General features: G+C 40.6%; 2 protein-coding genes across 2 annotated transcripts in view; both read right to left on the bottom strand.

Annotated features, from left to right (window-relative positions):
- The window catches only part of gramd1bb (GRAM domain containing 1Bb), a 146,851-nt gene extending 142,975 nt beyond the window's left edge, over positions 1 to 3,876 (bottom strand). The window contains exon 1 of the mRNA XM_074641536.1: positions 3,592 to 3,876. Coding sequence (XP_074497637.1) covers positions 3,592 to 3,743 — 152 coding nt within the window. The 5' untranslated portion in view covers positions 3,744 to 3,876. The remainder of the gene's footprint in view (positions 1 to 3,591) is intronic.
- Positions 3,877 to 9,382: 5,506 nt separating this feature from the next.
- clmpb (CXADR like membrane protein b) overlaps positions 9,383 to 25,469 on the bottom strand; it is a 73,278-nt gene continuing 57,191 nt past the window's right edge. The window contains exons 3-7 of the mRNA XM_074641551.1: positions 22,617 to 22,815; positions 19,348 to 19,515; positions 17,879 to 18,001; positions 17,267 to 17,408; positions 9,383 to 14,688 (exon numbers count right to left, since the gene is read on the bottom strand). Of these exons, the coding sequence (XP_074497652.1) occupies positions 14,355 to 14,688; positions 17,267 to 17,408; positions 17,879 to 18,001; positions 19,348 to 19,515; positions 22,617 to 22,815 (966 nt within the window). The 3' untranslated portion in view covers positions 9,383 to 14,354. The remainder of the gene's footprint in view (positions 14,689 to 17,266; positions 17,409 to 17,878; positions 18,002 to 19,347; positions 19,516 to 22,616; positions 22,816 to 25,469) is intronic.

Raw genomic sequence — 25,469 nt, 5'->3', positions numbered from 1 at the left:
GACTTCTTTATTAGTGCTTCCCTAAGAGCAATTTAATCAACCGGCAGTAAAATTCCCGCTGACCGAACCTGAGCGGTATGCACCAAAAGAGCAGAGCAGAGTTATGGGTTTTCTAAATTACACCCACGCAAGAAGTTGCGTCGACACAAACTTACATAACATGGGTAAGTTGTCGCATTATCATTTGATATGTGAATCCCATCATTTGGTCAGTGACAGCACACATATTTGCAGGCAATGCAAAAAACAAAAATTGATTCAGTGATGAATAATGTCAGATTTATAAATAGCCCACAGCAAAAAGCAGAAGCAATGTAGCCCAAAAAACTGTCAGGACAGCAGTGACATTTTTTAAGTGTTATACTGCGACAGAGAAAGCCAGAGGGGCTGACACCGCAATTATATATAAAACCTCGATTTACATTCACCTGAGACAAGCTCGGGCACCTGACAAGTGACAACTATACGCACCATTCAGTAGAGCCGAGTGTCCATCAGTTCATAATTTCACAGACAATTGATGTCACCTATTCTTTCTCTGAAGGGGGAGGTTAAACTTGCAATTTGCAACATTCAAAAATGCACCAAAACTTGCCAGTGTGAAGACAGGTTAACGGGCACTAAGGGTGATCATCAGTCATTGTGTTTTCACTGCACTGCTTCCAGCAACAGTCTGAGTAAGACACACAACAAAAAAATCAATTTCTTTCCCTGTTAATATGCTTCCTATGTGATTAAAGCAACAACATCGAAGCAGCACCTCGGGCTATAAAGTACCCTTGAGAATTTAAGCCCAGAGTGAGGGCATGTCATACAAAATTTGTCATATTTCAACACTTTTAGTTTAATCTGATCACAATGCAGAACTAACTTTTTTTCAACCCAGAAGCACTCTTTACAAGCCACATCATTAGACGGATGCCCCTTAGTGCTCTAACACTATCACTGAGCTGTGTAATCCGGCTCTGACACAGTTGGCATGCATCATCTCTACCAAGAGAATCACAAGATAGATTCACGACATCGGAGAGGGGCTGATAACTGTTCAACAGAGGATGAGATGGATGCCTAATCACCGTACCACTGTGGCTGCTAACAGCCAGTTTTCATATTAGACAAAGCCCCAATTAGATCCTAACTGTCCCAGGTGACAGTTCCCGTAGCAACAGGCAGGGACGTGTGCAGTTTCACAGCAATCTCTCATACCGCAGTCTCGCAATAGCCATGTTCCTTAAAGCTTAAGTAACGCTCACAGCTCATGAAACTTTCCATCAGCCTCTTTCTGGATGTTCAATCACATGGAAGAAAACTACACAACATTGGTGAAAATATTCATGTTCATAGTGAAATAATTTGATGTTTAGTTGACAAGAAAGTACACATTTAGTAGACACACACAGGATAATGGAAACTATGTCTGAATACCACTGTGAGTACAGTTTATCCAAAGTCTTTTTTGACACTATATTGTCAATCAACATCAGACACAAAAATCCCATTATTGAAATGTATTTGCTGGCAGTTTACTTGACTTTTTGTCTTGTTTACAGTGTTAAAGGGATCTAGTGGTGTGGTTGCAGATTGCAACCAACTGAGTACCCCTATGCTCACTCCTCCCTTTCCAAGACTGCGGTAACGTGAGCCGCCGAGTGCAAAACCGTCGCTCAGAATCCTTCCTTAAAATAATAACACTACTTTAGGAGCAACGGAGGTCAGACGGCGGCTGCACTCTGAGGCTCACGTTACCGCAGTTTCACAAGCGTGTTGGAGAACTACGGTGGTAACGTAAAAACGCAAAAGGCTTTTACTAGAGCCAGTGTTTGGTTTGTCTGTTCTGGGCGAAACATGGCGGGGCAACACGGCAGTTTCAGGTGATTACACACTAATGAAAACATACTTATGAATATTAGATGAGATGAATAGATCCCTTGAAATGTTACACACTGTTCCTTTAATACTGTACATACTCAAAACACAGAATAAGTAGGACTACAATATATAGAGAAAATTAGAGCATGAATCTACACTCCTAGAAAATAACAGTGTACTGCATCACTACCACAGTCTATATGTTTATATCTCTGTAGCCTTCAGCTTACAGTAACCATATTATACGGATATTTCATGCTGCACAGGTGTAACAGGCTTTAATCTGAAAATAAAATAAATCCTGTATAGTGTAACCTTATAGGTTCTGCTATGCTGATAATTAAAACACTCACAAGAGAGATTTTTCTACAGCTGGCATTTTGACTCTTCATATAAGAAAAAGCACAGGTGAAACTAATTTAGTTAACGATGGCTCAGTCACACCAAAGGTCCCTGTAAGCCACTACAGTAAGCATGTACAATACCAGGACCCTGGAACTAGCTACCTCAATGGAAATAATCAATTACACCTGTGCTTTTCCTGCTATGACATGCCAAAATGTCTGCTGTGAAAAATGTCACCTTTAATTCCCACATTACAATGAAAAACTGTCATCAAGACAGTGAGAAACAGCTGGTCAAGATAAGCTATGCCTGGTCATTTCCTCCACACTATAGTTTAACATGTGTTAAAGCTTTTGCTTTAGTGGACCAGCTATTTTCAGTTTTTTTTTTTATGTGTTTTGGCATAATAAAACTAATTCTCTCTGACTCTTTCACTGTTTTCCATGCTTAAATTGTTCATAATATTTTGTATAAAGAATATTTAAGCTATTTTTTAAGCTAGGATCCCCCTAATATTACTCAGTGGATTAATGAGGTAAATATATTTGCTTCCTTGGAAAAAATAACCTATGCAATAAGAGGTATCCCACAGGTCTTCTATAGGATATGGGATCCATGGATCACTTATATAGACTCTTCTTAACCTTTCTAGGGTATTTACTTAATTATTATTTTCTACATGCTGTTTTCTTTTTTTCTTTTCTCTACATTTATTTAATTTATTTATTTACTTAAGGTTTCTGTCTTACCACCATGAACTGTACTGTGGTAGTACTTATTACTTTTAATTCTAACTAACTAGTTAAATTATTTAAAAAATTATTTTTATGTTATTTTTTCTGTAACTTTACCTCTGGGAAGAAGGTTGGACCTGTCTCTGTGTGGGAGTGGGAGTTTGTATGTGTGTATTTATGTATGTACATATTAAATGTTAAATGTAAGATATCATTTGTTTTGTATTATGTTATGTTTTGTTATGTTATGTTTGTTATGCTATGTTTGAAAAACATGTCACTATTTTGTTCAATATTAATGTCCAACATGTGCAATATTACTTATTTTTCTGTTTGTTAGCTTACTTTACCTTTTTTTATTTTACTTATCTTATTTACTCATTTTACTAAATGTACCTTACTTAATTGTTATTCTATTAGGCACTGGTGCTAGAAATAGTACTTTTTTATTTTATACACTTGAACTTGTTGTAATTTTGTTGTATTTTTGAGCAATCTCTGGCACAAGAATTTCCTTCGGGATTAATAAATTTCTATTTTATCTTATCTTAAATTATCTTATATCTCTGACATTCAAAAACAGCAAGGACGAGGGCTGAATTTGCACTTAAAGTGGATTATTATGGTTGTAAAGAAATCTTACTTGTGTCGTTTTCTGTCCTTGCAGGGAGAAGTTGTCTTCCCACGGTGCTGGTGGTGTCCATGCTGGAAGGGCCGGAAGGGGATGCTCCTGAACGGCCCGTCCTCCTCCGGCTCCTCCAGCCTCAGCTGAGGGATGAGATGCCCAAAGGCCATGTCCTCTGTGTAGCAGGTGTGCGCACTGTTAAACTAACTTGTTAAATGTCAGTTTCTCTCTCCTTGCGACTTAATGTAGGCTACACTATTGTTAACCTGCAGTAGGAGCGTCTCTGTATCTGCTCTGCTGGCTGCAAGGAGAGGTGGAACCGCCTCGTGTTCAGAGTGGAGTCTGCATGGGGATCTGCAGGTGGCCTCCAGAGGGTTGCCAGTTTGGTGAGGAAAAGTTATTTCACTCACTTTGTGCTTCACTAGTTATGAGTACAATGTTTATGACTATAAAACAGACAGAAATACAATGCATTTCAACATATTTCACCCACTTTATATATTTGAATGCGCCCCTTTTCCTGTTGCAATGCTTGTTAATGCAGTAGCTGACAGGAAGTAAACCTGGACCAAAGCTGTTGCCCTATATCAACAGAATGACAATGAAATGTACATTAGTGATGGGAATTCCGGCTCTTTTTAGTGAGCCAGATCATTTGGCTCAGCTCACCAAGAAGAGCCGGCTCTTTCGGCTCCCAAACGGCTCTTCATTTTACCACTTCTGGCTTTTATAGTTCAGCCAAATTTAGCACTGTTTTGACCTCTGATTAGTATGTGTGCACATATATCACTTAAATTATTCAATATAATTATACTAAACCTTATAGTTTCCAGAATACCATAATTTTTACATGCTGCTTCGTTTCCGACTGTCACTCATCTTATCTGCTATTCGCACATCACACTCCTCTCTCTCTTTCTCTCCTCCTCTTCCTCCTGCTCTGTACCTGTAGACATGGTATCATCCTTGTCTGTCATCACCTGATTGGTTGCACAGATGTCATTAACACAACATTCAGTCACAGTCAGTGCATGGAGTGCCCGTGGCGCGGATCATCCTGTCATACTGCCTTGAATTAGTAAAAATAAATAAATAAACGTCTCTCGGACAGGAGCCGGCTCTTATCGTTCACTTAAAAGAGCCGGCTCTTTGAACCGGCTCGTTCGCGACCGACACATCATTCATGTACATCACCTTTTGGGATTTTTTTAAAGATGGAAAAGTACACATTAAGATTGTCTGAGAGGGTAAAGGATGTTTGCCTGGTAATGGTTATGAGTATTATTATTCAGTGTGTTAAGCACTAAGATGTCTCCCCTCTCAGATTCAGATGATCATTCAATGATCCTCGTCCTCATAACACTTAACAATAACACTTATTGTGGGCCTTTGGGATAGAGTGTTAAATAATCATAAATCCTTACAAAAATCAGTATGCAGATGTCAATATTTTTTTTTATTCAACCTGCTGTTGTAATAATCTAAAGACTTGGATGCAGTGGGGTCAGATTTGGTCTGGTCTTATTGGGCATATGATACAGAACTTTATTAATCCTGAAGGAAATTCTTTTGCTAGAGATTGCTCAAAATAAAAACAACATAAGAATGCAAAACACAACAGAGTAATACATATAAAGAAGTAATATTAACACCAGTGCAAAATAGGATAGCAATAAGACATAAAACCAACTATAAAACCAACAATATTGGTTTCTGTGGCTTACATAAATAACAAGTAAATTGTTGATAGTAGATTAGATTTATGATGTTGAAAATGGTTTCTGGAATGAAGCAAACTGTAGTAAATGCATGATGTACCGTGGATTTGGATTAACATTTCAGATGACCACCTGTAAGAGAGGAAAAACATGTGTTACAGACATGCAGCTTAGACTCTGAAGGTGAAATCCTCAGCTGAGCAGTTCTCCTCTTCAGAGCATAAAATTATGGATCTCCTTTGTCTAATTTAGCCCACAGTTAATTTTACTTGCTTGCTCCATTAAAAGATACGGTATCATTAATTGCCTCATTTTTCAATTAGATGGACTAATAGCTTTCAGAATTAAGACTCTAGTTTACTAAATTGATATTCATGCATCTCGTTTCCCGTGTTTAACAAAGAAAACTAAATACTTTAATTATTGAATATTAGGAACAGTGTTGGTTGTGTATCTTGTGAAGCTATAGCCTGCAGACATGTTTTGACACAGCACCTAAAAAGGTGATTCATCAGAAGCTCTACATGAAACACATCACAATTGTTCTTGTTAAGCAGCGTTTTTTCTCAGCTATAAAGGTCAGCGAATCACACTGTAAATTAATGCTCACATTTATCAGAGATGTCATCGCTGCATTAATCATAATCGGGCCTGTCAGAGAGAACAGTATCAGGTAGTTAGTTTACAATTTTAGCCTCCACAAATGGATAATTTCTCCATAGTCCCCGTCTATATGCAAAGACAACTTTTTAAAGTGGAATAGCAGCAGCGCACGAGTGTCAAAAATAGCATGCTATTAACCTCTCTTTCTAAATTCATGGCAGCTCTATAATTAGTGTAGTTGTCAGAGAGTGAATTATGCTGCAGATGTGGGTCACAGTGTAATGTTCATTACCCAGAGATAATCAGTGCAAAGACACACAAAGCACGGGTAAAAAGTATTACACACTTTGATTCAAACAGATTGACAATGAAGCCAATTTATTGCCATCAGTGGTGTGCTGAAATACTGTGCTTTTGCGCCATTCTTTTTAACGCTGATCGTCAAAGATGATAGGTGATTAGCTTTCAGATGAATGAAGCACACGGATGAAAGGATTTTTTTTATTATTGAAACAGCAACATGTACAGTCTACATGTTTGCTGCATTCCTATTCTTCATTATATGATGTTGCATTTGGTGCACATATAAGGTTCCACCAGAGGGAGCTTTAAGCAAAGCCACTCATGTACAGTACCTGTACACACTAACAATATTACTGTTATGTTCCTACATTGAGCCATATAGGGCAACTGTGCACACATAAATGGATAACTTTTCCTTTATAATTCTTTAATGTTCATGGTTAAATTAGGTTAGAGTTGTCTGTGGGGAGCCAGGAAATGAGATCTGGTGATTATAGTGATAAGGTCAATGTCCAAGAAAGAGGAAATATTATCCAGGCCTCACAAACTCAGATTCAAAAGGGCGATACAAACATATGTTTTGCTTTCAGCTCCCCATTTCATGTATATAAGTTACACATGAGACTTCTGATCAACTAATCTCAACTAATGATGTATGATGTGTGACTTCTGATTCCTCCTCATCTCATTATGAGCCTATCGGCATCGCAGATAACACTAGAGCTATCCCCAATCAACACCAGGGGGTGCAATTATATAAGTGACTTCAATTATGAAGGCCTTGTGTGGCAATCTCCAAGTATTTACTTTGCAGATTACAGAGGGAGAGACCAAGAGCAAAATACGATTTGGTATTAATTAGGCTACAAAGCTCGCTCCGAGCGAAAAAATGTCTTATCTGCATGATGCCATATTTGATCACTTTTGTGTTTGGGCTAATTAGAGTGTAAGTGTCCGTGTTAATCCATAATTGTGACACATCATGCTATTAGATGATTTGCAACACCAACGATGTGTTCTAAATAAGCACAAAAAATAGCCAAATTGTGTAAATAACATATATTATCCGAACGACTTGAAATCCTGATTTGTCTGACGGACCGAGCAATGACGTCAACACAGCACATGCATGCGTTGATAGGTGTGTGTGAATATGTGTGCGTGGGCATGCCAGTGAGACGGGTTTATGACAGTGTCATCACACATGGCCAATCATGTGGAACAATGGGCACGGAGGCATGGAGCACAGAGTGGAGAAATGTGATCTGGCCTTGAAAATGTGATCGTGCTTAATATGGATGCCTTGTTTTGAAGAGATGTAAATTTAGCAGGCAGTCTGCAGCCGACTCTTCAACAAACAGATGTCAGAGGACGCGCTGGTAATTGTATTATCCCCCGTGGCTCGTTCATGTGCATTAACTCGGAGTGTTATTTCCACTCGTTCAACCCACTTTTGTGACTACTCGTCATACCTTTTGTGTGCATCCTTGAAGTAGAAGAAGCAAAAAGTCCCACCCTGTCTCTTTAACCAGGGTTGACACAGACACTCCATCTTGGCAGTTTGGCAGTTCAATAGATTGTCAACATAAGAAGAACTTTTCAGAGGGAGGAGGTAAATGTCAGTCAATAAGTGGCTGACAGGTCAATAGATATCGCTGACCTTGCTGCCACGGGCGTGAGTGTCATGTTGAAGGGCTGGAGATCGAGAGAGGAGGAGGAAGGAGAAGAAGGAGCCCCCCCCCACCCAATGCCTGCATCCTCAGCCTCTACAAGACCACAGATCATGATGGGCTTAGTTATATAGCTGTATAGAAGGGGACGCCCATATCTCTCCTTAAAGGCCCATACCAGTGTTGCTGTATGTTTCAGCCGTGGATGTATTACTGTAAGAGAACTGGATGGTGCTCCATTCATTCCAATGAAAGTGCATGAAAATAACTTCTTCATTTGCCTCTTCATTACTTATACATGAATATAAAAGAAATATAAAGTAAGTAATACAAATGATTCCTAACCGTTTTAACAATACTTTCAGTTGTTTTCCAGGTTTTAGAAAAATTATAGTCCCAGTCCTGTTGTCAAAACCATCTAAACCGAGACCAAGTCATGACCAAGATCAGAATATATCGAGACCGAGACAAGACCAAGACTTTGAGGGGTTGAGATCAAGTCAAGACCAAGACCAAGGCAGGGGGCGAAACCGAATCAAGACCAATATTAGAAAAGTGTGAGTGGACCAAAAACCATTAACCATTAACCATAAACCATAGGCACTCCTCAAATTGATCTGAAAGATCGACATTCCCATAAAAACACCCACAGAAAACAAATAGAAGATTGCCATATGTACAGAAGTGAATTATGTGTGAGGAAATTGTCTTTGTTTTCTATGAGCAATCACAGTAATGATGTTAACACATAAATCAGACAATGCATAGGGAATTTAATGAGAACCCTGCAGTCGTGGTCTTGACCGGTCTTGTAATAAAATCCTGAGTCCTCTTTGCCTGGAAAGACGAGATGAGACCAGGAAAAAATGCGATCGATTCTGAGATGAGAACCTCAAAAAGAGGTCTTGAGACCAAGACCAATCTTGAGTACTACAACACTGATTCATCCTGAAGGGGACATGAATGACATGTCATTTCAAGGCGATCCATCCAATACTTAGACATTTCTCTCGAAACCACAAATGTCAACCTCAAGGTGGTGCTAGAAGAAAAGTCAGAGGATCACCAAAGTCAATAGATTTCAATTTTGTAGGGGGTCCATCTTGTCAATGTTGAGATATTGTCGAGAGGAATGAAACGTCAGGGGATCACCAAAGTTACTAGGATACGTTATCTGGGGACAATGAACGTCTGTCCATTCATTCAGTAATTGTTGAGGTATTTCAGGTTTTTTCAGGTCAACTCACGTTGACTCAATTAGTTATGTGAATACGTTTGTACAGTGCCTTTCAGAGTAAAGAGTATGAAAAGAGGCTCTGATCTCATCACTCCACATCAACATACTGTATTGTACACCAGGATCAGCTCAGAGGAGATTGGAGTGACAATAATACATTTCCAAACCCACTGCAAAGGAAAGTTATGCCAAAAAAATATTTACAAATACCTGAATATGACACATCTCATTGTGTTATTCTTGTTTTCAAAATCCAAATCAAGATGCAACAACAGCAATTAAGTTGTCATTGAATATTTTATTTGCAAATGAAAGAGTAATAACTCAGAAGTCGTAAAAATATACATTTTTTTACTTGTGATATTTACATGGATTGTTTTCATCAAACAAACAAACGAAAAAAATTCTGTACTGTTTTATAAAACCAAAGAGAAGCCACGGCAGAAAAAACAGATGAGAGTAAAGAAAACAAAAAAGTGTCTTACATTTCCCTTTAAGTGACGCCGCGCTGAGCGTGTCTCCCCCTGACATCCAGACAATGTAGTCAAGAGAAACAGCCGACCACACAGATCCCACACAGGCCGGTGATGAGCATAGCACACAAAAAAAGTGCAAAGTACATGGATGATAAATTCAAAAAAAAGAAGAAGACAAAAATAAAGCTTCATAAAATTTTTCTGTGAATATATTTACAATTGTAGATTTTCTTTTTTTTTTTTTTCTTCTATTTTTAGCCGAATACAGTTATGTTACATCAAAGCAAAGCATTCCCGTTCGTCTGCTCAATCTCCTATGACATGCAGGTACCTTTGCTTTCCTTCTGGAGGTTGACTACAGCCCCGTCCATCTCCTCTCTCAAAAGCAACAATACATCACATTCCCCTATACTGACATACAAGGCCAAACCACAAAGTCTGAGCATCACTTTGCCCTGCTCAACAGCTTTAATCAGAAATAAAACTGCTTAATAGAACATAAAACATAGTGGCTACATGAGGTTCATACTCCTATCATATAACGCAGGATAACCACTTAACGATTTCATGTTTACTGCACCTTTGAGTGTTGATAATAAGACATTATATAGTGCTGATGGTAACTGTTTTAAAGAATGATATTGGATGTGCTGCTGACACTCTGAGGTGTGTTAAGACTTCCCTCCTCCGCTCTCCGCTGAACTGACAAAAGCTCCTTAAAATTCATTTTGTTGGAAAGAGCGCAAGTTTGTCAGGCCACAAAGCTGCACACATGAGAGGAGAGATGCAACGCGAGGGCTCATAAACTGGGGAATCTGCCACCTGAGACTTGCGGTTGCTGGAAAGCAAATCAAAAAGCTTGGGAGGAATTTAACAGCTGGAAGACTTGCATCCCACCTTCCACCTCCACTGCTATACTTTCATCTGTGGTGGAGGGAATTTCAATGGCAAGAGCCTACAGCCCTGGCTCATAATCAATCCTGTTATACCTCTCCCGATTCCCAGCGCTACTCTCGCAGATTCCCATGGAAAAAAGAAAAAGTCTTGAAGCATATGCTATCCAGATTGTTAAGATGCATAGCAGAGTTGTGTGTTTGCATGCACGTGTGTGTTTTGTTACAGTAACTGTGTGAGTGAGTGTGTGTGCACATGTCCCCTGGGTGATGCAGAGTAGAGTGTCCCTTTCTGTGCTGCATTTAGTATCCCGGTTCCATCAGTCAGTCATAATACCTCGAGACATTCGATCCATCAAATTGATTCTGAAGGAGCAGAAATAACAAGGACTGCAGTTTGGGGCTTTATGTTTGTGCAAACCGTGTGTGTGTGTGTGTGTGTTTGTGAGCGCATACGTGCAACTGTGAATGTGCGTGAAGCACACACCTGTATTTCCGTGCGGACCTGAATGTGCCACGTGTACCTGCGTGTATATACAACTTTGACCTGTTTTGTATTGTGTGTGTGTGTGTGTTTGTGTGCGCCTTGAGATGCCATCAGTGCACCCAGGGCCGAGTGCATTCTATGTTAAGAGACAGCAAGAGCAAGGAGAGAGCGTACAAGTGGCCTCCAGAGCTGACAATATTATGAATTATGGACGTGCTTTGTCTCGAGACGCCACCCCCACAAGCAAAAACATGACTTGCTGCCTGTGAAGCCAAGTTCAATAGGCAGAGAAGTCTGTGGAAACTAAAATAAACACTGCCAGTCTGCAGTCATATCAATTTGGACAGAGGTTACTTTGCCTGACTGGATCCTTCTCACTCATTTGAATGGCTAACATGAGAATGTGTGGGTGTGGCCCAAGGGCTTATACTGAATTTACATGCACACACCCACACAGACACACTCGCACACGTTCACAAACATGCATGCATGCACGCAAGCACGCACGCACAGACACACACACGCGCGCACACACACAGTAGCTTCCCTGCTCAAATATGAACCGCTGTCTAGTTGAATATAAAAGGCATTTTTTTCTCATATTCCCTTACAGTTATAAATCATATGTGAAATCCCGCATGTGAAGTCAAACCCCATGTGCTTTTCAGACGGATGTTGGTTTTCAGAACTTTTGAGATTTCATCGTATGTATTTTTACTCCAGTGTGAAAATTTAGATTTAGAAAGATTAAAGCTCGCCCAGGCCCAGAGAGAATAGCAATATTCATCATAAGGTATAATATTAAGGTGTTGGACATACTGGCATTTTTTCTTAGAACCAGTAGTGGAGCTTAAATTATTTAGTTTGTCCTGTGAGCCATTAAAATAAAGCGCACAATTGGACATTTTAGCTGGATGGTGCGCCAGATTAAAGGATCAGGGGTCAACAAAATATTCATTATGTGTTGACTATAAATACTTGTAGCAGATTTTATGGGAATCTGGCAGTTACTTTTCAAGATCAATGACCAATTTGTGGTCAAGGGGAAATTTGTACCCAATGGCGTTGCCTGAGGAAAGGTCACAGGGTCACCAAAAATAAGAATAAATTATCCTCAGGGGTTCAGTAAAATCAATACAACATCTCATCACAATTTGGCCACTATTTGTGGCCACTATCTTGATTTGGACAAGGTTCATTTCTCTTCTACACTTCCATTATGTATATAATATTTGTTTCACATGAGTTCAAATATAAAATATGACATCAGAATAGGGGGCTTCACTTGTTCACACAACATGTGTCTAAAAAAACACACTGTTTAAATTCACTTTTGGGGTTTCCCATTTGACTCTTCTGTAAGGGGTATATCTCCCCTCACATACCTTTATTTATTAAATTAAATGACATCATGTGCGTATATCTATCTGTATGTACAATATAAAACAAGACTGATTACAGAATGTACAGTACGTTGTCCCATGGCATGGGATTGCTCTCTCACCATGGATAATTCACTCTGCTTGGTGCTCCCTATAGACTGCATCTGGTATTACTATAGGGCCAGTTCTGTGAAGTTGTATCTCTCAGTATTTTGCTACCGTTGACCCTCAAAGCTGGATGTGAACAGAGACTTAACCACTGGTGTGCTGAAGATAAGGACAAAGGAAGAAACCAGAGGAGAAGAGCGGATTGCAAAGGCACACTAGATAGATAGGCTACTTGCCCCTTCTTTTCAGATATACTTTCAATCAAACTGCACTGGGTCTGTCTGAGGATACGACAAAAGGGGAATTGGCTGATAGCACACAGCTCGAACCAATAACCAAGCAGGGTCCCGGTGATTCAGCGAGACAGCAATCGAGTGCCACTCCATTGTTATGGATCCGGGGAGAGTACTGACAATGATACCATACACACCCTATACAATTGAAGTCTCTGGAATCCTACTCCTCGCTCCCTTCATTCAGACATAGTAATTGTAAAATTGAACGTCAAGGTCAATTCTTTGTGCCTTAGCTCGGATATTGATTCGGTACCTTATAGGGAGCTGAAAAGAATGGGATCCACCATCTTTGTTCATCACACATTCATGGTGACAGATTTTGGTTTTCAGTTCAGAAATGTAGCAGGTAAACAAAAGAGTAAAAAAAAAAAGCAACAATAATAACCCATCCTAGGGATTGGTGGCACTTCTTAATATGGATGAATGGACATATAGCTGTCTGTCACCCTTTACAACCTGCTCAGAGAGAAGAAACACAGGAGAATAGAAAGAAAAGAAAACAAGTCCAGCTGGTCTAATAGATGCTTATCCCCTATATTTAAAGTATTGACTCGCTATAGGCCTAATACATACTATTTAATTATTCAGGAAAGATATTCAGTACCAGAAAAGGATGTCCATAGATGTAGACAGGATGTGGGAGGGGGAGGTATTAACTCCGCTGATTTGACTCCGCCGTCAATGCTACATCATTGTACCTGAAGTTTCCCCTGCTGATTGGTAAAGCAGATGAGCTGTTTTTGCGAGACAGCTGAGTCAGTCTCAGGACCGCCATGGTTTCTCACGGGTTCGTTATGGAGAGCACGGAAGACCGAGAGCACTGAGGCAGATGATGCACACGCCCGCACACTGTGTCTGTCCACATGGATGGGCACAATCGGCCCGGCCCACGGGAGGCAAAAGGGGTTTGTGGTTTCAGAGCAGGTGCTGGAGGCAGCGAGTCGGAGGTGCCGGGTGACATGAATCAGAGAATCAACCCACGCCCCTCCTCCCCCCTCCTCCCAGAGAAAAAAAATCAGTAGCTGTCTCACACTTTCGTCCTCCTTGTTTACGCCCTGCTTGTATCCATCTTGTATCCGTCGACGACCAAAGCTCAACAGCTGTGTGACTCCGTTGGTATCCGGCTCAGAGTTTGGATCTTCTTTATCATCCAGCCTTTTACTGTCTCCGTTTTCTTTTTCTCCACTGCATGCCTAACCCTTTGATTTGATAAATAAATAAAAGCTCTACTACTGTAGGGGGCTCCTTCCACCTCGCTGCACGCGGTACTTCCCTGTGCCTTCCAAAGCCGAAAGACGGAACTCAGAAAATAAGTTCTGCCTTCAGGCATGAGAAACAAACAGTGTTGCATCTCAGGTCTTGTTTTTTTCTTTTGTTTTGTTGTTTTACGTAATTCAGTAGGGGGCAAGCATGTCTTATTTTCCCTTTTTAAGTGTGCATTCATTAAAAGTACTTTTGGACTTATAATATTGATTCTTTTAATTACATCCTTTTAACTAGTTGCATTTCTTTGTTTATGGAAGAGTCTTAGTCTTTGGGAAGGGGGCTAGGGGGCTCGGGCTGGGATGGGAGTCTCACATGGCTGCAGGAAGTGGTCGGCGTTCAGTCCTACACAGTCTGAAAGGCCTTGGTCTGGGCGGGGACCATGAGGGTCGGGGCTGTGGGCCCAGACATGTTCCTGGTGTTGTATTTGGGAGTGGCAGGGGGCTCGGGGGTCTTGGGCACCACTGAAGTGTAGGCTGGAGGGGACTGGGGGAAGCCTGGAGGCTGTCCGTTCTCCTTGAGAGCTGCCACAGCGGGAGGGCGGGGGCGGTGACCGCGCTGGGCGCTATTGTGCACCATGGACTGGGTGGAGGAGGCGCCGGAGCGTGAGCTGCCGGAGCGGGACGAGGAGAGGGAGTTGGGCTTCACGAGCTTGGCCTTGGGAGCCTCCGCATCCTCCCTGTGGTCGGAAACACACACACACACACACACACAGCAAACAATGACGACAAAGGTCCATTTATTTCATATCAACTGTACCTCTAAAAATAGAGAAAAGGAACACACACACAACCGCAAACTAGCTCAACACAGCACCATTCCCTAACACTATTCTAAGACCCTATTCACATGGGACCAGTATTACATGGGGACCTCATGTAATTCATGAGATACCCCCCAGCCCCTGAGTTTTGTGGAACACATTTGCATGGAATAATAAAATCTGCTGAAATCGCTAGTTCCCCAGACGCAATTGTTGAATGAAAAAAAAAAAAAAAAGTTTTCACTGAGAACACAATGCAAACTTTCCTTTTATAATTCTACTTTCATGACAGAAGGAGAATAAAAAATGTACAAAATAGCACAGAAGAATACAAACCGCGCGGCAAAAACAACTTAAAATTGACAGTAGCATTAATCACCGAAACTAAGGTAATTTGTGCCGTGATTGTTACTCGGATGGTATTGAAATTGTGGAGGATCTCCGCGGTTATTATAAATCACTGTCACCGGGTCACCAAGGTGTGTGGGTTGCGAGGCGAAGTCAGCAGGTAATATTATCCCATTGATATGAGGCTTATATTCTCTACAGAGAGTCAGAAATAGAAAGCTCTCATCTGTGCACTGTTAGCTGAGCGGTACCTTCTCAGACACACCAGAGTTTGTTCTATAACTCTTGAAAGAAGAACATTTTTAAACAGCAGGTTCTAAATCCACACCCAAGAGATGTGCGTCACTAAAGCTGGTGTATGGTTCGGCACATTAGTGGAAAGTCTCAGACTCTTAACATGGTATAAAAACAGAAAACATCTTCATTATTTACTTAAAGATGTCCCTCAACCATTCTGCATTATGCATTGTTACATCAGTAAATATGCACCTACATCGACTCCAGTCTGTCACAAAACAATGCTGCTGCCTTTACAAGTGTCATTAACGGTCCACAGGGCTCGCCGCTGCACGCAGGCTTCAGAGCGAGGAATAAACACTAGTGAGATCCCACACACACACAAGGGGTGTGTGAAAAGATAATCGATGAACACTTGACCTTGTAGTTGTTGTTATTTTTAGACACACATACACGCACACACAGGCAGGTAGACAGGTAGACAGCAAACACCCCCAAGCATACAGGAGCTGTTGCTGTGTCAGTAACTTGTAGCTGGTTTAGAACAGTTTCAGTTGAACTGGAGCTTATGGAGTAACACACACAGGTTAAAGGGGACATATCATGCTCATTTTCAGGTTCATACTTGTATTTTGGGTTTCCACTAGAATATGTTTACATATTTTAATGTCCGAAAAACACACAACACAAAGCCCAGTCTGCTCTGATTGGCTTGAGAGAAAAATATAGTGCACCTTTGCAAAGGTAGTTCTCAAGCCGTGGGCGGTATATTCTAATGAGGCTGCATGTGACATAGGAAGGGGAGCCAAATATTAATGGCTTGTTGAATCACATGTTTTCTGATCTATGCAGCCCACAAAAAACTGACTGGGTTGTCTTAATTCACAGTTTGTGGGTTGGCACTGAAAATGTTTTTCATGATATGTCCCCTTTAATGCACAGCTATACGCTAAGGTTGGAGCTATTGCTCAAAACAAGTCTGTGTTCAGCTGAACTGCAGCTAAACATGAACTCAACTCACTTTACGCGGGTGTTTTAGATGCATGTTGCGTAATACTAGTATGTGCTGCAAATTCAATTTTATGATTCCCTTTAGCCATTTGACTAATTTGTTCAATATATATTTTTTCATTCACCTTTTTAAAGCAATTGCTAAGCAGAGTCAGAAAACTCTGTGGCATGGAACATCAGATATTTACAGTTACAGTATGTATCGGCTTGGCACATTTAATTCTTGTGTATATATCAATTATTAATAACCTTTATAATTTTTTTCCCTACAGTTTTGCATCTAGTTCTCAAACTGAGTTCCAATGCAATAAAATACTCTTACACTTTAATTCTAGAGAATTATTTCCGTCTAGTCTGGGGCAGCGACCTGCATAAAACGGCAAGAGAAATTGGGACCTAAAACTTTAATTGTAATATTAACTTTTTCATTTGCCTGCATTGGTTTTTCATGGCTCACCTGCCAACTTTGCACACAGTATGTATATCATACGGCCTACTAAGCTTGAGATAGTACGGGTGCTGCAGCACCCACATCTCCAGGTGCACCGCCCCCGGCCCCAGGTGGCTCAGGCAGCCTATAATTGTATTGTTGCAAGATATATTTTTTTCTGTCTCATTATAGCTCACATGCCTCTGTCTCTCGCACCTGAGATACCTTGTTTTTGCATGAGATATAATAGCGTCAGCTAATACTTGGTTGTTGTAAATGTTCCTGCTCAGTTTGTCAGACAATCAAAAAATGTAACTGGCTTGACCTGATTAAGGCAGATGAAAGAACACACATGCATGACTATCTGCACTCACAATCCCACACATCCATACAATTTTAGTCAGCATTTTAACTAGAATAATAGCACAAAAAATTAACCAGTCGTAGAAGAAAAGAGGATGCTTAAACCTGATCTCATTTGGAGTCTCCTCCTCCTCGTACTTCTTTTTCTCTTTCTTCCGGAAGACGAGCCAGATGATTAATATGACAATGAGGACACCGAGGGATATTCCCACCACTGCACCCGCTACCTTCCCTATATCCTTCGCATCTGTGAATGGAGAAGAAGTGATGAGTGATGAGAGATAGAGTCACTTACTGTCACCTATTATTCATCGTTCACAAATACTCATGGTCCATGCTCGTTCACTGGAAACACCTCAACACCTCCCTACATCTGTGCCACAGTGCCCCAATTCAATTTAACACCTGGGCCATCAGACTGTTTCTGCTGATATGTATCGTTTTCTCCACACGTGACCCCAACCGTCCTGCTGGGCCTCTCAGGAAATGTGTTAGTGTGACAGTGAAACATAACTGTTGGAGCATAGGTGGTGACCAGTAGCCACCAGTTGAAGTTTAGTGCAATCCCAATAGTGTTAGAGGACGGGGAGGGTGAGAGTGTGGCGGAATAAATGTATTTCCAGCTGCAGTTTGAAACAATAACCATCAATCAGTGTGGCAGTTTGGTGAGAGGTGAATGCCGCGAGGTCGACTCTCCCTTCCATCCCCAAAACTCACGTTGCATTGTGACCTCAACGGTGCAGTTTTCCTCTCCCACGTCATTGCTCGCTGTGCACCTGTAGACTCCTGTGCTGTCCATGGTGAGGTTCCTCAGGGTCACGAGCTCTGGGTTCTTGAGATCTGGGGAATTCAAATAAATAACTCTGTTGCTGTATATTGTTTCCTGCATGTTTATCCACAATGTCAATTACATTCGCAGGACATGACAGACAACTGAAACGTATTTAATGGTTGAAGAGATAAAGAGGGAAAGAAGCATGAGGGACAGAAACAAAGAGAGAGAGACATTGATGGAGTGTTTATTTAAGAAGGAGGCCCATCACAGTGAGGAGGACTTGAAGAGAGTAGCAGGAGCGATGGAGCCCCACAGCCCCATGGGATATTTAGTCATCCCCACCACTGACAACCATGTGATATTACCTTTCAGCAGACCCATAAATAATGGGTGCTGACGCTGTGTGTTATCGTCCAATGAAAACTAATTAGACTGAACAGGTGTTGTTCGGTGGAGGTCATTAATTTGAAGGTTTTTGTCTGGGCACGCGCCATCGCAGATGCCAATTGAACACTGGAGGGAAAACTGAGACAGAGAGGTTGGCACCCCGGGGATGTTTATGCTGGTTTAGAGAATACACAGTAGGGAGAATTGCCCTACCATTAGCTTCTCTGCTATAAACTGTCTCTGTTTCCATTTACAGGCGGATATGCCTGGTTATGATCCAAGAGGAATGCCAGAATCCACACCATGTGAATGAAGTGTGCCTCAGGGCTACTACCGAGCCAATGTTTTTTTTTTTTGTTAGTACAGAATGTAGCGGGAGCTGCCAGGCCGGTTCTGTGTATTACATTTGATTTTCTCCACTTTACACACAATCCAAGAAAACACTCAGTTCACACTGACATCATGCATGCAGGTATAATTCACTTGAGCCAGGCTGACATTTCTATGTCAAAGACATCTTCGTCAGATGACAGTATCAGCATGGATCCTCATGTTTATACAACTCATCCCAGCAGAGTACAACCAGAAATCACAGGGCTGTTTTTTTTGTGTTTGATTTCCTGGAAAAAAAAATGTAGTATGCATAATGTGGTCTTTAGCTGTAGATGGTAGTACTGGCACTGGGTCTAAAGATAAGAAAGGCATGCAGAATCAGTGGCCTAATTAGGACAATCTGAGCCCTTCTAAGTGTCCTTTAGTAAAGCATTATAAGTGTTAATGATCTGGTGTATCCGCTCAGGAGGACGTAGTTGTACTGAGCAGATTTAAGTGTCAGTGTTTGCAAATGTATAAATGTGAAGTTGGGAGGAGGCGAAGGAAAGGCAGTGTGCTCAGCAAAACACTTCCACGGATAAATGCAGCCCATAAAAATCACTAATATGAACATGAATCTTCGTAGCATTCCTCTGCAGAGGGCTTGAATGATGAATCAGCACGTCAGCGTCGTGCCAATTATTTTCCTTACCTATCAGTGCCAGGTTTGGCAGTTTGCCCAGACTCTTGCCTTTGTCCAGTACTCGCTCCCACTTGTAGTGGATGGGGTCAGAGCCGTCGCTGGACTTGCAGCTCATCTTGACATCGCTGCCCTCCAGGAGTTTGCCATCCATCCAGCACCTCGGCTTGGAGGGTTTGACTGTAAGGACGCAATGGGAATCAGAAACGTCAGATTGTATTGAGGTGTATATGAGAAAATGAGTCTACTTCTCACTTGATTTATTACTTCAGTAAACATTGTAAACATGAGTTTATGGTCTCAATTTCTAGTTTCAGGTGCAGAAGTTTAGTTTTCCCTCAGAACACTTGAATTTCAATATGCTATAAGGTTATTATGGAATTTTTGCCCAATGATGCCAAAAATGTTCTGCCTACTGAAGCTTTAACTCGCCATAGATACTAGACCAAAGATGAGTCTGTAGCATCATCAAAACAAGCGTTGTAGTTGATCCATTGACACGAATGAGAGACTCATATTACTGAAACTGTGGCCTGTGTGATTATATGGGAACATACGTAGACACATTTCCAAAATTTGAACTGTTATTGCTATTATAAAATAAAGCTTAAACGCTCAAACAAATATTCTATGAGTTAATAAAACCAGTCTTCCATTCATTGTCAGTGGTTGGGTTAGTGATGATTTTACTCTCTGTGTGTCTAAAATGAGTTGAATTACAATGGATTATCTCTTTAAATAAATAAAAAAAAAATACTGACATACAAGTTATTCCATAATGTAAAGTCAAGTGAAACAGTCCAACAATCACCTCAGAATAAAACACCACATAAAATAAAGAGAAAAGGCATAAAAGTGACATAATAAGAACACAAATGGCTTGTTAAGTTGCACACAGTTGAAATGTTTAACATACATTGTAAACTTTATTTAAATGAGTCTATCTTTATCCACTACTGGTGTCATTTACCATTTTTTAATAAGGGTGAATGTAGCATCACAGTCATTTCTCCGAGCTGGTTACACACGCAGAAAAAGAACAGTCCCATAGGGAATGGATCAATGTGACCCCAGAGCTGGCTGTGGATGCTTGTGGTAATATGTTCTCCACAGGTCAAAGGTTTGGTCATAGTCCAGTAGCTGGAGGCACAGTACAGTATAGCTGGTGCCTGCTGAGCCCTGTACAGCTGCTCTGTTTAGATACACGCTGAGAAGCTCAGCAAAGCTATGAAAGCAGGAAAACGGCACACTGCTTTCTCCCTCGCAAGTGAGGTATTTTTAGATCAGTGGTGGGCTAAATTTAAACATCCACTTTGTGTTTTTGTTGCGCAGTCATATTAGCAATGTCGACTTTTGTGTATTTGGTTGTTACTGCTTATCAGCAGCGTTGCATTATAAGTAACTGTAGTGCTAAAAGAGAGTATATAAAGTACATAAAGCCAGATAGCTTATGTGCCTTTGTCCATCTAACCTCATTTGAGTGTGCACTTCGCAGCTTTGTCAGGGTCAGTTAGGCATACACACAAATCCAAACACACCTGTATTTGCCCACACAAAAAATTACAACACATATACGCTCAAACACACTAAATCTGCACATGCAAATCCACACACTCTGTAGCAAGAATAGTGCAGGCATCTAGGCGTTACCGTTCAACACAAACACAACCACTGGAGAGGCACGCATAAACCCTGGCATGCACACAAACACATACACTCACACAGACCGTCTCATGCCAAGCCAGCTACCAGCTCGGCTGCCAAGCTATTATCTTAGCGTGGGGAGCGAGAGGAAAAATGCAAATGTTCGTCTCTCTCAAAATCGAAAGTGTCACCGCAAAGCTGAGGGCAATTTGTAAAAATCGAGGCACTAACTCACTGAAATGTCTTTATGGAAGAGAGAGGAGAGTGAGAGCGAGGGGATTAACAGACTGTTCCATTAGAAAACCAATAACCGCGGGTTGAACTAATCTCCCATGATGTTTTAATAAATCGCCCGCTTTTCTGACATTGAGAACGCTCTTGCTCCTCCCGCTGGACTTTGTGGCTGGCTTTTGTGGCGCTGCCGCTCCCCCTTTTGCTGTCTGTCCTTCAGAGTTGTTTAGCTATTCGAGATATGCAGGCAGAGACGCATATTACCACTGAGCTAGTTGTAAAGCTAAGCCATTTAGAACCATCTGTATGTTGTGCAAATGAGGAAAACAAAAAGAAGGGAATACAACGTACAATGATGATTTTGCTGTGCACCCGATTCAACTGTTATCAGGCCATTAAATAGGCATTATAAGTTGCTATAAGCACCATAGATGTGGGTCAGTAGGGGCCTACTATGCCTACTATGTTGTAAAAGTGAAAGCGAAACTTAAAAGCAACATGTTTTAACATGTAAAATTGAATGAAACATTACATTTTGAACACAAACAAAAAGGCTTCCTTAGGTTTAGACAACAAAACTACAACTTCTTTAGGTTTAGGCAACAAAACGGTTATGTTTAGGGGAAAACATATCTTTCACGCTTGTGAACACAAAGATACCTGACTTCTGCTTCTGCGCCTGTCTTAATTACTACGGTCACTAGAGGTCGCTGTTGTCTTCTTTTATTCCTTCTTTCGGCGATCAACAATGTGAATAGATGATAAAACCCACTATTGGGTGTAGTAGGCCCCTATTGTCCCACATCTATGGTGCTTATAGCGACTGATAACGCCTATTTAATAGCCTGACAGCTGCCAAAACAGGCTTTTCTATAGTTGTAAGAGCTGAGACATGACTTGTACAGACTTGTACATTTCCTAAGTAGCTTATCCGTGGTTAGATTTATGACAGATGATTTTTTTTCAATGTCATTTTCAACTGCTAAATTTCATTACAGAATGTACCTCAAACTTAAAGCAAGGTCTGTTGTTTCTCATGGATGTCATAGAGGACACAAATGTATTAGCCTGTGCTATATAGGCATATAAAGACTTTAACTTGATGCTTGTCCTTGTAACTCAGACTCTAACATAATCAATCATGTTCTGCCAGACCCAGTCGCATGTTTCTGGTCTCACCTCATCAACAAACCAATCCAAACGAACCCAAACAGCATGAGCGAAAATCAAATCACACTGTCTGAATCAAATTGAATCATTAGGACAGTCAGCATGACGGAGGAAATGTGCCAGGCTAATGATCCACTGATTAGGTCTGTGTGTGTATATATGAGTGTGTACAAATGGGTTTGGGTCTCTTCATGACCCGACTGTGTGTCTATTACAATGTGTCTGCCAACACTCACCCAGCACAATGAGGTTGACCTGGCTCCAGTGGTACTTTCCCCCAGTCTTAACTTTACAATAGTACTCCCCGGAGTCGGTCAACAGCAGGTCGCTGATCAGCAGAGAGGCGTCTCCGGCCAGGTACTCCCCAGCAAAGGACAGACGGCTGGCCTCGCTGCCCTCATTGGTGTACACCTGGCCCCCAAAGAAGGTAATGATCTAGATATATTGAAGAGCAGAAAAACAAAGACATATTTGAACATTGTTTACTGTATTCACTGACTATTCCCAGTACTCTCTTGTGTGACAAGCTCCTAATGTCTCCCTCTACATTCCTGAGGGCGACATCAAATCACAGTCGTCCCACTGCCGCTTAACTCGTCCTTTTAGGAGAATTTTCCAATTTCCTTTTGAACCTGGTAAACTAATATTATTTTTTTGTATCTAATTAATGCAACCAATCCCCCAAATAAGGCTTTCATATCATTTAACAACACTTTTTGGTTAATTTACTGTAATTTCCCAACAGTAATACCCTTGATATATCTGACTGGTAGCCTGCCATTAACATTTAAAATTACATAACTCCGATGATGCTGTACGTAGAGCTCAAACAATCACAGTCCCTCACTGCGTGAACAGTGTCGAGAAAAACAGAATACCAGCACTCATGGGTAACACTGTTAACAATCACTTTTTAATTAACACTTGGGAAATAATATTTTACAAATGAACGCATTTGCTGGAATGCCAGTATCCTGCCAGTATTCATTTAGCTGATTATCTGCGTGCGCCGTTATCTCCTTTTGCTCTTTCTACGAGCGGAGCTGTCAAATTGACCAAATAAAAATCTATTCTGGTGCTGAGATAAAAGATTAAAATGCCCACAGTGGCACTGATGTGATGTTAGCACTCTGGCAAGAAAGTAAAAGGCTGGAGAACTAAACAAATGTCTCACACCCACAAAAAAGTACATCCATAGTAACCTATACTAGCGTTCAGACAAGAAATGTGTGTTTCACCCACAAAATACTGAACGGTTTTCAATGAAAATGACAAAATCAGGCCACCATGTGTCATGTTGGATTTTGGTCAGATCTGGATCTTATAGTGCCACACTGTTGCCCTTTTTTATGCAAACCAGTAGAGGCATTAATATTAGTTTACAAAAGTTATTCTTTTGTTTTATGATACTGTTATCTAATAATTGGTTGCCAAAGTTCTGCAGCATGGCATAAACTGCAAAAAATCTTGAGTGCATTATACTATTGTCACCATATAGTGCATGATCCATCAAAATATTGGCATACGTTGGCTAGCTGGGCAGTGTCATGACACGGGGGCGCCTCTGTATCTCCCCATTTAGTGTTCACAATGAACAGCTACTGCAGTCAGTATTGGATTGAAGTCAGTAGCACTGCATGAGTCATTTTCAAAAATATAATAAACATACCTGGTAATAGTGATAAAATGACCAAATGGGGTGGACTTTTGAAGTGCATTAATACTATGTATTGATGTGTTTCTGTGGGGGAATAGCAGGACTGTTAACGTACAGTATGTTTGTATGGATGCCTGTATATGTGTGCACCTCACACATTCAGGGTACAAACATATATGTATGTATATTTAAATTCAAATGCATATATACTCATGTGGGTAAGTGTTATTTTGTTTTCTTTATAATTTGGGGTAACACTTCATTTTACAGGTCCGCAAATTTCACGGTAATTAGGTGATAATTAGCAAGTAACCTTTTTGAAATTTCTTTGGAATTACTGCCAAATTACCCCAATATTTACCTAAAAAGTTAATCAAAAATTACTTTATTATAAACATTTCATTAATAATGATATGCTAAAATGGCATATAATCGTTAGGGCCCTTAAGCTTGAGAAGCGGCTGTGTGCTGCTCTTCATCGGAGGTGGAAAACTAATAGAAGATACTTCTGATCAGGCACAAATCTCACCATTGTGTGACTTATTGTCTACACAAATGTAACCTGGTAGCTAAAGTCATGATTCTGGGAGTTTATTAAAGACATTTCAAATAAGTTATTTGCTAATTATTATCTATTTACCAGCAGACATGGAAATAAAGCATATCAATTAACTTTGTATTCTTTTCCTGGAAATGTATTAAATAAATTACCAGCTATTGGGAAATAGCAGAATATAATTATTAAAGAATGTTTAGAATATAGTAATTTTTGATACATTTTGAGGTAAACATTTGGGTGCTTAGAGGTTACTTGCTAATTATCACCTAATTACCATGAAATTTGCAGACCTGTAAAATGAAGTGTTACCTTATTTGCTTATTAGAGAATTTGTGAATTAACTATATCACAAAATAAATAAAATATAAAACACAAAAGAAACAACAATCACATGAAGTGTATCTTTTATCAGAACTTTGAAACAAACTAAAATTAGGCTGGTACAGAAAAGCATGTTTGTGTTGCGGTTTGCGATTGACACAATCTATTATTTTCTTCTTCCCTTTTATTTTTAGCACAAGGTTCATTGATGTTTGCAAAGACTTGGTCTTCAAAGGGAAAAATCAGATGATTTGAAACTTCACTGCAGACATCTAACATCTGTAAACCTGAACTGGAAAGCTTTCATTTTCTCTTCTCTGCCTGTTTATGCCTTTGTATGCTTATTTCTATATACTCTCCTTGTTTCTCTCTCTCCTTCTCTCTCTCTCTCCATCCACATCCACAAACACAAACAAACACAGCTGTCACAGTGGCCTATTACTCAGGGCAAGTGAGAGCCTGCAGATGGGGACTGCTAAATGCCGGTGCCACAGCGCATCAGTGCCTAAGAAGCGGGGGCACCTGCCGTGATCACAGGTGACGACTGGCCAT

Source organism: Sebastes fasciatus, chromosome 7, assembly GCF_043250625.1.
Source record: "Sebastes fasciatus isolate fSebFas1 chromosome 7, fSebFas1.pri, whole genome shotgun sequence".
NCBI lineage: Eukaryota > Metazoa > Chordata > Actinopteri > Perciformes > Sebastidae > Sebastes > Sebastes fasciatus.
The sequence above is the reverse complement of the archived record's forward strand: the minus strand, read 5'-3'. Positions and strand labels throughout refer to the sequence as shown.